We start from the raw sequence: 12,090 nt of genomic DNA, 5'->3' as shown, positions 1-12,090 counted from the left end.
AGATGATGGGCCTCATTCCGAGTACGGCGCTAACCAATGGCGCTATTAACGCCTTGGTTGACGCCGTACCCGGACCGGCAGCGCCTTGGTGGATGGCGGAATTACCGCCCCATTCCAAGGTTGGCGGGGCGGTAATTCCCCATTAACCAAGGCTCTTCCCCATTCCCAAATGAGCCCCCATAGGGCTCAATGGGAATGGGGAAGATGCAAATAACGGTGACCGTTCATTACGGTCACCGTTATTGGCTTGGAGGCCCCTTTGCGCCCTCGACTTTAACACCTGCTCAAAGCAGGCGTTAAGGGCGAGGGCGCAAAGGGAACTCGGAGTATGGCGGTAAGGGATCACCGCCACCGGTCTCGTTACCGGTGGCCGCTATCCCTTACCGCCATACTCGGAATGAGGCCCGATGTGTCTAACATTTATGTTGACTCTGTGCAGCTTACTCGACTGTGTATCATTGTGCTCAAACCAGATTGTAATAATCCTGTTTATGCATGGGATTCGAGGTTGTATGTCTGACACTGCACTAAATAAAGTTTAAAAAAAAAGAAAATCCTAAGGCAGTCAGATATCTAGATGCTGAATTTTTTGTATTAAAGGGGTTAGCCCAAGAATATCTTTTGGAAAATATTGCATCCTGGGAAGTACAGTTATTCATTGAGCAAATTGAGTTATGTCTTTTAGAGCACCCATGCCTTTTCCCAGACTCTCTAACCACTTTCCAGTCACTCTTTGTGTGCTTTAATGCCCGCACATGTGCTCTCATGGAATACGTAATTTAATGCCATCCTTTCTCTAGTAGTCTGCTGCTGCCTTCCATGTAGGGGCTGTGATGTCAGTGTGGAATGTTGTAGAGCAAGGCCTGTGGGCGAGCTTAGTGAATGATCTGTTGCTGACAATGGGATCTGGATACTGGCTTTGTGTGGAGGTGGCAATGTGTGTATTCCTATGGACTTATTTCATGTACTCACTTTCCATGCACCTGGCTTATCAGCGGAAAATGAAGCCTACCTTACACGTTGATGAAAAAACAAATAAGAAGACGTTCATCACCTCCGAATGCTAACTTCCCAAATAGTTAATGGATGATGGAATTATTGTTGCATATAAGTCCTTCAAAGGAATTATACGGCATCTGTTCAGTTAGACTCATCATACCAAAAAGCTATCCTTGAAGAACTGTTGTGCCAAAATTCAAAGAAAAATATATATTTATTGAAATGTATTTTTACAAGATTATAGGGCCTGACCTTGAGTTTGGCGGCATGGCCAAAAAGAATTGTGGTACTGCAGTGGTAATAGAGTTACCACTGTATTACCACCTCATTACCACACTAAAAAACTATGCGTTTGGAGGTACGGTGGAGGAAAAACCTCCAGCAAAGTGGTGGAGTTGATTCCACTATCTTGCTGCCAAAAAAATTCCATTTTCTTGCAATTGATGCTGGTGGTAATTACGCTAAAATCCCCATGGAGTCCGATGGACACCATAAATGGGGACAAACACCACTTGTAATTCACCTGTAATTCCACCAGACTAAGTGCTAGTAATGGAAAAACCATTTGGTGGTATCTTGTGGATTTACTGCAGAGATACCACCACACTTTTAAAAAGGCATCAAAAGAATCAATTGTCAAGAATGCATTGAGTTTGTGAATTTAAATTGGCCTGAAATTGTCCATAAATTTGCTTTGATTATTTTAATTTATAAATTGCCTTTAATTAAGTCCTCTTGATTGAGTATTAAATCATCCTTAAATATTCTTCAAATTAGAGCTGTCTTGGTATTGCCCAATTACAGTTTCCTTGGGTATTCCTCAAATATTCCTCGGAACATTTTTCGCCAACTATGGCTCATCAGGAAGAATATTTCTGTAATAACAAAGTACAGAATCGCTCAATTGACCTATTCAACTATTTTCTATCTGAAAACGGTTGCAATCGATGCCTTCATTTTTATGCCTTGTAATTAGTTAAGATGTTTGATTTGTCTGCCTTAAAGTCCCCATCTTTAAATCTTTATTAGGGGCTATAAATAAAAATCAAATATAAATTAAGTAAAGACATGTAAGCCTCCAAAAAGGACATTTAAACTGGTTTTATTGATTAATTGAGTGGTCATTTAAACTTAGCTTATCTTTATGTCAATCTTTCTAAAGGGAAACACTACAGATCCTTCTCCTTTGGGGTTGCAGGATAGAAAAATAATATGACAGGAAAAATCAAACCCATGGTGGGTTCTGGGAGGTTCTCTACTACAGGACTATATTCCGGGTTAAAGTCTCACAGCGCCACCTCACTGACGAGGCCCAACCAAGCCCAAAACACGTGTCTGGGGTTGTTCTTTGTACTCTAATTCAGAGGAGAATTGCCAGGCATTTTGGTGCTGGACTGCCCTGATATGTAGTGGACATTTCTCTTCTGTGTAAGGATGGTGAGCTAAAGACTCTGGTTGAGACTCTAACCCGGGATATAGGCTGGTAGTAGAGAAACTCCCAAAACCCCCCTTGTTTTTGCAGGATAAATCAAACCTTCATATTACAATGCTACATACTATATTTCTTACCTGTTCTCTCATCGTGTAGACTAGATAATTGTATCTGGTTTAACCCAAATATCTATTTATATGGTGTAAAATGGCACCATTGTGTCACGTTCAGTGTGATGAAGTCATGATCCCATGTGGATGCTATCTTAGATTTACTGATGCAACCTATATTACAAGAATTTAAGTTGCGTAAACTAATTTGTTAATTCTAAGTAACCCACTAATGTTAATGTTGTTGATATTGTAAATTAGATCATGATAAGAAGATTACTATATGAATAATAACGTGGTCCTCAACTTGTTGCATGATTATTGGTCTATTCAAAATAATGTGTGTACTAGTGACATGTAGAATTCTAACTTAATTATTGGATAAATCCACTTTTTATCATCTTACATAATATTTGTCTGTGCATACACATTTGATACTGGTAATGTATAATATTCTCACTTGATTTTTATATAGATCCACTTTGTCACATCTTACAAATGCAGACTTGAACAGAAAAGAAAGAACTCTTGATACAAGTGAAAAAAGAGAATAAAGAAATGCTATACGAAATAACGCATTTATGTTACAAGAAAACATAAACCTCCCTGTCTTGGTGTAACCCACTTTGGCAAGTGTCCATATGGTTTATCCATCTCTCTTCCTTTTGTCTTAGAAGCACTTCTCTGTTTGCCCCTCTTGGGGGTGGGCAAACTAATTCCAGTCCCACACATTAAAAATGTCAATTTTGCTTGATTGATTTTCTTTTGTCGAATGCATTGCAATCAGATATTTGGAGTCTGTATCTTTTATAGCCATCAAATATTCTTGTATTCATACTTTCAGTTTCCGAATGGTGCTCCTTATGTACCATTTTGGGCACATTTTGGGCAAATGTATTGGATCCCATGCACTACAAAGGTAGTCTTATAGGTAATAAAACTCCTGCTTGTAAACATTTGGTCATTTTACATCTTTCTCTTTGTCCATCATCAAAGGGCAGATTTTACAATTTCCACATTTGTGATTCCCCAGACTTGGTGGTATATTCCATGTTGATGAATGTCTTATGGTGTTCAATAATGTGTCTACTTTCAAAAAGTGAGGCTAATTCTGCTTTTAATTGTAGAAGCCCTCCTTTATGTTATTAGTGTTTTTTCTATATTTGCTAATATTTTGATCAATCTCAAGATCTTCCAAATTTTGGCATGTATTTTTCAGGCACGATTAGTGTCAGAGATGAATGTGGTCAAAAATCTAAATTTGTTATTTTTTCTTTGTAACTTGGTGTTTGTTTCTATGGGTTTTAACAATGTTCTTCTGTCTACCTTGTTGGCTTTGGCATATGCTTCGGCTACAACATGATATTTGTAACTTCTTTCTGTGAATGTAGCTATTTGGCCTCATTATAAGTGTGCCGGTCCGGTACTGTTGTTTCTGGAGCGGCACACTATGAGTCTGCGGGCGGGTGCCATCCTCTCCACCAGGGTCAGGCCTGCTGGGCGGAATGGCACCCACCCGCAGACTTACACGGAAGCACCGGCACTGCTGCACACAGTGCTGGTGCTTCCATGCTTCCCATTCCCACTTGAGTCCTACAGGACTCAAGTGGGAATGGGGATTTACATTTTCCAGTGCCTGACTTCACAGACCGCTGGGGCTGTAATGCCCCAGTGTTTCCGTGAATTCAGGCACCGGAAAAATGTGCAAGTCCGGTGGCAACCTGCTGAGGCCCATTTTGTCTTTGGCATGGTTTTCATGATCAAAATGATCACTGCAGTGCCTTATGATTTTACCATATGAGATATTATTGGTGTGTACTTGGGATAATTAATATCTGCATAGAGTATCGTGTTTCCTGCCTCTGGCTTCTTGTAAAGCGTAGTAATGTATCATTATGTATGTACAGTTCAAGATCTACGAAAGAAATTCTGTCAATGCTTAGATTCATCATGAGTCAGCTATTGTAAATGTTAGCGTTTGAAAGAAATTAGTGCATTCTTGTACCGAAGCAGCATCTCTTCTTTAAATTCATAGCATATCATCTATGAACCTGCCCCAGTGAATAATGTTGTTGAGAGTTGTGAAAGCTGGGTGGTTCCATGAATATTCCTATTCAAAGTTGTCCATAAATAAGTTGGCATACACTGGGGCATATTTTGCACCTATGCCGGTACCTTAGAGCAGTCGATATATTGTATCACTGAAACATAACCTTTTGTTTGTAAGAGTGAAATGCAGCATCATGAGTAACGTGATTGTGGTCAAGAAATGAAATAGAACATGAGTTCAGAAAATGATAACTATTGCAATCCCACGCTCACCCCGGATGCTCGCATACAAAGATGTGACATTCAGGATGACAAATCTGTAGTATTGTTGCCATTAAATTAGTTCTAGTTTCCGGATTACATCTTTGGTGTCTTTGATGTAAGATGCCAGGGTCTGTGCTAGTGAATTGAAGTAGATGTCAATATATTCCGACGTTTTTCCTGTGACTGATACAATTCCATTGATAATCGGTCTACAGGATGGAAACATTTAGATTTTTTTGTGAACCTTTGGTAGAAAATAAGTGGTTGCCATAAATGGATCTAGAGTATTTACAAATTTTACTCACCTTCATTAAGAAGGCTTAATTTCATCCACTGTTTTAATCATATTGACCATTCTGAGGGGTTTCATTTAGTGGATTGTTTTCTAATTTCACATAGCACTTCTGATTGTTAAGTTGTTTAATTGCTTCACATATTTAATGATTCTTTGTTTGTTGATTTGCAAATATGGTTGTCTCATTTCGGCCATGACCAATTTGCTGAAGACATCAATTGCATTGTCTGTAGGTACATTGGGAATACATTTAGATTTAGGTTTCAAGGTGCTGTCTCCTGTGTCATCTGTATAGATGCTTTGTTCTTCAATACATTTGCATACAGTACATTCTTCCTCTGTTCCATTAATATTCAAAAGTGCCACTGTGTTCTCCACCAGAGCAATGACATGGTTGATATAGGGCCTTGAGTTGGCTCTTGATGGAATGAGTCTACCTTGGTTTCAAAGAACTTCTTTAATTTAAGATTTCTGCAAAATGTGTAAAGGTCTACACTCATTTGAAAACAATAGTTACTGCTTGGATTAATGTACATTTAAATTCACAAACTCAATGCATTCGTGAGAATTGACTCTTTTGAGATATCTGGTAAAAAATACTTTTCAATAAATATACCTTGTATTGACTCTTGAATCATGTGTCCTCTTTTACCTATGGACCTATAGTTATTTCAGGTTCCTACTAGTCGAACTGTATTTTATGGCTCCCTTCAAATGTTTCCAGTTTCTTTGAAAATGTACTGTAATCTCAGGCACACTCACTATTAGCTCATCATGTGTGCTTAGAACACTTGGGGCATTTCAGCCTCCCCTTCCTTAATCACGCCTTCCTTTGACAGCTCTTGAGCCTCAGTTCCCTCTCTTGCCTGCAGCCCTGTCTGTCTTTTATTGTGATAGATCTCATTTTAGAAACTGCTTCATGCCAAACCACCGACACATTTGGCACAACGTATAAACAGTATCTGGCATAGGCAGCCTCTGGAAGCTATAAAATACCTTTCTTCGCATCCTTAGATGTCCACTTGCTTTTTGGTTTCTTGATCATGGCTGAACAGGTCTCTTGCTTGGGTATGATTCAAATTATAAATGTATACCAGGTCACCAAATCCTCTCCCACTTCCCCTTTTTACCACCCCTGTATGTGGGATCTATTACCATAATTCAAAAATCCCCAATTCGATTGTTCATCTTTCAACTACTTCTAAGTTACTAATACATTTTGTCCACTACGAACCCCAAAATTGAATACAATATTCTGCATGTGTCCAAATGCGGGCTGTGTGCAGTATGAGAGTCGCATCTCTGGCCCCTTTTTCCAAATCTCCACAAATGCCACCTAACACACATACTGCTTTGGAAAGTGAAGCAAGACATTGCTCTCTCAAGTCCAGCATGTTGCCTAGAACAGGTTTCTATCCTTGGTATGCATTCTTTGTCAGCACCCATTTAGTTGCCATAGATATGATGATGGCAACCAGTCACATTGAGGAATAACACCGCCTCAGGTTGGCACTGGTCAGAATTGGTTAATTCAGGGTCTTGGTGCACTGTTAAGCCACTATAATGTATGTCTTGTTATTTTCTTCTTCCTCTGTGCCCAAGAAGCCTCCAGCACCCTAACATCCTGCAATGCCTGGGCCTGTGCACCGAGATTGTGCCCCTTCTGCTCATCATGGAGTTCTGCCAGCTGGTGAGTACCCTTGGGGACTGTGGGTTGGGAGTAGAAGGCTTGCATTATACCAGATCGCTTCACCAAACTAATTGGTGTAGGTCACAGGGATGCAACAATTTACTATACCTGCACACTGAACGTCTACAAATTAGCTGAAAAGAGGATATTCAGTGGGCAACTGAGGTAAAGTGGGGTGGGGAGCAAAAACAAGCGGAAGTGACGCAGAGTGGCACACAAAGTCGACTGGAGCTAGGCTAAATACTGATGAGAACAGACAGCAAGATAGAATTTGGGGTTGGAAAAGTAAACCAACAAAGAGGTGGACCAGATATTAATAACGGCAGGCTGGGCAGAATTTCAAGGAGCAGCAGGTAGGGTAGAACAACAAGTGTGGGTGGTGAGGCACATTCATTAAGTGTGGCCGGGCCATACTTGGGATGTACATCTTATATTTAGTGTATGTAACTAAGCCAATGTAAATATTGTTAAGGTAATATATTGGCCAGGAATTGGAGTGCGCGCCTCGCCCCTGCTTTTTAAATATGTAACAATTTGCAAATGCGCCCAGATACGTTCGGGTTAGGCACGCTTTATAAATTAATAAACAAACAAACAAGCAAACAAATAGCATGCCCTGTCCTTAAGGGCACTGATGGGGAGAGGGTGTTTACACAACACCTGGGGTGGAGCGCCTGTCCAGGGGAGTGTGGCAGAACATCACTCAGAGGAGGGCAGACTGTACTAGGCTCTTCCTAGGCTCTTCCCATGGCTTCTAGATTACAACATCATAGAATAAATGTACAACAACTTCAGAGGTTTAGAGAAGCAAGTAAATGTGCATCTATAGGAGTGACAACTATGATTTACTGCTACATGTTATCAGTGAAATTTGCAGGCATTGCACCCAAGATTGCATGGTTATCAGTTGCTTGCTGGCTTAATTTTTTTTTTTAATGCAACAGTAAGGAATCATATCATAAAACATTACTGATATACTTGTATTAGTCTAGGAAAATCATATCTAATAACATGTTTACATTTGCAAGCCTAGGATTCCTGGGGAATTGTCCTTAAATTACAGCCAAAATGGACATGGTGAAAGTGGTGCTGCCTGCCACCAAGAACCCTTTCCCGCCCGAGAAATGGTCAAGGGGGAAATGCGATGACCCCTCATGACCTGTGACAAGCACCCATACCTGTACCCATAGCTCCTTCATGCTTACCAGATCAGCCCGAGCCGGTGAGCCCCCCCCACAACTTCACCGGTCTGCACTGAGGTTTGGCACAAAAATATCTCTGCAAAATTCAACAATTTTAACCATACTGCCCTCCTTTAAGAAATAACACCCATTTAAACACAGAATAGGGATAGGGGCAGTGCTGGAAAAGGAAATGTTATGCTGTGGCCTCCCACCAGCAACGTGGGGGGAGGGGCAGAAGGGATGGGGATTGTTCTCACCCCCCACTCAATTCCACAACAACATTTGCTGCTCAGAAGATTAAGGAGAGTTTCCTATAGAGTGGTAAGCAGGTGAAAACCGTTTAAATCTAAAAAGCTGTACTTAAATATTTCCTGTGCAGTAGAATCTTATCAAGCGAGTTCACAGAGCTCCTTACCAGCTGCTGTAGTGGTCGTGTGGGTGTCTCGCCTCTGTCCCTAAAGATCTCAGTTCAATAGCGTGGCACCATTGTAAGCAGTCTGAATGCACAAAAAAAAATGAAGAATTCAAATAGATTTCCCGGATCCTAGATCAGGGGAGACATTTTTTTTCCCGATCCTGCATCTGGGAATATCCGTTCCAATATCTAACACTTGATGGGAGGGTGGGAGGGAGTTAGATCCAAGCTTGTGAGGAGAGATACCAGGACCTTGAGTGTACTGGGAACAAATAGGGGCAACATCAAATGCCAGTCGACGGTGCATAATGATGATGTCATCATGCTGGCCCAACATTCGGCTCACGAGACCCTCCCCAGCATAATCGAACATTGCCTGTATCATGGCGACCATAGAATTGCAAAAGGGAATCATTCAGGAAAAGGGCAGAGGAGTAACCATGAACACTGCTCAGCATTTACTAAAGCAGTATGCTTAAATATTGTACATAGAGCTGGCCCCAGGCAGGATTATAAATTCAATTTGAGACAGGGCCCTGCATGAGTCAATGATAAAGGGCAAACCCCCCCTCCTCCTTTCTCGACATGCTCCCGCCAATTCGATACAGTAACCCAGAGGCGTAGGTAGGCAGGATAGGACTGAGCGGGCAAGGCCCACCCAAAATCTGTAAATGCCCACTCAGCAGCACTCTGTGGGCATTTACAAATGTCAATGTGGCGGTGGTAGGCCCAACTACATTATCTTTAGGCCCCACTTGCTAGACAGACCTGGCTGCGCCTCTGCAGTAACCCCTCATTAATTACTGCAGACTGAGATGTCAATCTGATTGGCTACTTTTGTGTTTTGAGCCTCCTGACATTGAGATTCTAGGCTGTGATCGAGGACACACTGTCCAGGCTCAATGTAAAACCTTGTTGGGCGCTTTCGAAACTAACCCCGTCCACCGTTTCCCTCCTGAGGGAAATTTTCGACGTTTTCCATGAACTATTCCCTGGATGCTCGACTCTGCCTGTTACACACAGATGGAGCAGCTGACGCAGTAAGCCCTTCAACTATCTCACTGGGATGGGTCATTATGAACCACGTTCCGCAACAGGCCCTTTAACACCCCGAGCTATCTTACAGAAACTGGAGTTTGCATTGCCTTACTTTGATTTTATTTTGCCATTTTAATTTGAATATTTTCTTTGAAATACATTTTTTGACTACTGAGTAAATAAAAATGTGTAAACACACCTTGCTGGATACATATGTTTTGCCAAGTTCATTTTTCAATGAAGAAAAATGGAAAACTCGACCACGTCCCTTAGGCCACTCCTGTAGTTTACACAGGCCCCCGCTCATATAAAGGTCACTGATCTTACGCTTCATGGGCCGGGCAGACACCTCTTGTGTTCCACTACCAAATGTTGTTTTATACTTCATAGACAAAATTTCGCCTTCGCATCCTGTTAAAGCCCTTTTATGCAACAGAAAGGTCAGTATAGCTGCTTTGTTTCAACACTCGCCTTCAGAGTGACGAAGCTTGGACACACGCAATTCTAACCTTCAGAAGAACAAAGACAACTAGACTTTTGATGAAACTTAATCCCACCCAGTCCTGACATAACTATATGTGGTGTTCTCTGTGGCCTCTCGTGTGGTTGGAGAGCCCACAGGTCGGTTTCGCTGGAAGGTCAAGAGGGGCCGGGGTCAGAGATAGTCACGTGTCAGGCACAACTTAACTTTTGACTGAAAACTCTCAGGTCTGTATGTCTTTCTCAGTCATCAGTCCGTAGCCTGATCTCCTCGTTTCCCAGGAGGCACTGTCCTTCTGTGGGTGTCTGTGAGCCTGAAGGCCAATCATGCTCTCTAGGTCATGTCATCTGATAGGGTTTTGGGTTTTGCGTGATAGGGTGCTTTTGGGAGATTACTTTGAGAAGTCGTGGGACAGGGGGCGAAGCAGCATTAAGGGCCTCATTACACGGACGGCGGTAAGGGTTTACCGGTACCGGTAAGGGCACCGGTACCGGTAAACCCTTACCGCCTTACTACGAGGTCCCTTTGCGGGTTGGTACTTTAACGCCTGCTGTTTAGCAGGCGTTAAAAACCAACCCACAAAGGGACCAGGGTGCTAATTACGGTACCGCAATTTGCGGCACCGTAATTAGTGCCTTCCCCATTCCCATAGAGCCCTATGGGGCAAAAATGGGAATGGGGAAGGGCAATGGGGGAAGGGGGAATTACCGCCCCGCCAACCTTGGAATAGGGCGGTAATTCCCCTTTCCTCCAAGGCGGTGCCGGTATTTTACCGGCATGGACCAAGGTACTAATAGCACCTTGGTCCTCCGCCTACCGTGTAATGAGGCCCTAAATCTAAAGAATGGAAAAAGTAAGGCTAAAGTGGAGTGTTTTCCTTTCTTTTTTAAAGTCTTGATGGACTTCGATGGCATTTTGCGTGACACCTGTTTGTCAGTGCAGGAGTGGTGCGTGGCTAGAAGCTGACAAGCGCTTTACCTGAGCTGCAACACAACTTACCGATTGCTCCACTGAGACGGGCTAGTGCAACCGTTCCCTTGATGTACCCTTTGTGTACTTTATGGTTCAGGCCAAGATCAGAAGCCTAACTCTGACTAATATTGGTAATTTGAATACCTGTCCATCAACTTCAAACATCAGGACGCTAGACATCGACAGCCAACTTATAAACAGCAGCCCTGACCAACGCCCCTTCAACCCAGACACACACAATCCCCCCCTCTGGATACAGGTACCTCAAGTGCTCTTGACACAAAGCACCGAGGTACAGGGCAGCAAACAGTACCCTGGTACCTCCGAATTGCACGCTTCAACACAACAGTGAAGCTATCTTGCATGTTCCCCCTCTCCCTACTGTTCAAACCCAGTCCCCCACCCTTTTTCAGATCCATCAGAATGCCAAGAGATCATGCAAATGGTAGCGGAGCAGAGCATTAAACCCAATACCATCAAGTGACCTGACAATGACCCGTGGCGGCCTGGACTGCCAGCACCAACGTACACTACCTAGCTCATTTATTTAGGTAAAACCACAAATGTGCAACTTTACACTTTATGTATAGAATTAAAGTATGCCTGAGGAGTGCAGGAGGCCTTGCATGTGTGATTGTGAAGACCCAGCAGGGCAGGCCATACTTGGTTCCTTGAATTATCCAGGTGATCCACTGGGTACTCACTGACAATGCCCGGAGACTTACTCCATTGAGAATACATGGATTTCTATTCCATTGCTTTGCTTTGCTGATTGATGCGTGGTTGACAACTCCTCGCCTGCCAAAAAGGGGCTGTCATGGCAGGATTCCTTTCCCAGTTGCATATGCTGTGTCTCAGTGTCTCAGTATGATATTCATTTCTAGTGCAAGAAATTGGGCACTTTCAGAGACGGTTAGTTTTGCTGCATCACATCATTTTCTTAACCAATTTGTGCTACGTTTATTAACTGGGACTGGGCCATCTATCATCGCACTGTCTATTGCATGATACCTCCATGGCTTCAATTTTAATATGTATTGTTTGCTACATACAACACAGTAGAAGCTCATGGATTAGGGGCAACGCACAGCATGGGTAAGGATGCATTTTTTGCGGCATTTTTATTGGGGGACAAGTCACCGAAAGTCCCTTCTACAGGCC

General features: G+C 42.6%; 1 protein-coding gene across 4 annotated transcripts in view; it reads left to right on the top strand.

The window, feature by feature from the left end:
- The window catches only part of LMTK3 (lemur tyrosine kinase 3), a 406,442-nt gene that overhangs the window by 202,512 nt on the left and 191,840 nt on the right, over nucleotides 1–12,090 (top strand). For 3 of the 4 annotated variants that reach the window (XM_069637264.1, XM_069637254.1, XM_069637283.1), the window contains exon 7: nucleotides 6,752–6,839. In XM_069637264.1, coding sequence (XP_069493365.1) covers nucleotides 6,752–6,839 — 88 coding nt within the window. The remainder of the gene's footprint in view (nucleotides 1–6,751; nucleotides 6,840–12,090) is intronic. The other variant, XM_069637273.1, reaches the window with a different exon arrangement.

The sequence above is a fragment of the Ambystoma mexicanum genome, chromosome 1q (genome assembly GCF_040938575.1).
Source record: "Ambystoma mexicanum isolate Mex_15411 chromosome 1q, UKY_AmexF1_1, whole genome shotgun sequence".
Classification (NCBI taxonomy): Eukaryota; Metazoa; Chordata; class Amphibia; order Caudata; family Ambystomatidae; genus Ambystoma; species Ambystoma mexicanum.
The sequence above is the reverse complement of the archived record's forward strand: the minus strand, read 5'-3'. Positions and strand labels throughout refer to the sequence as shown.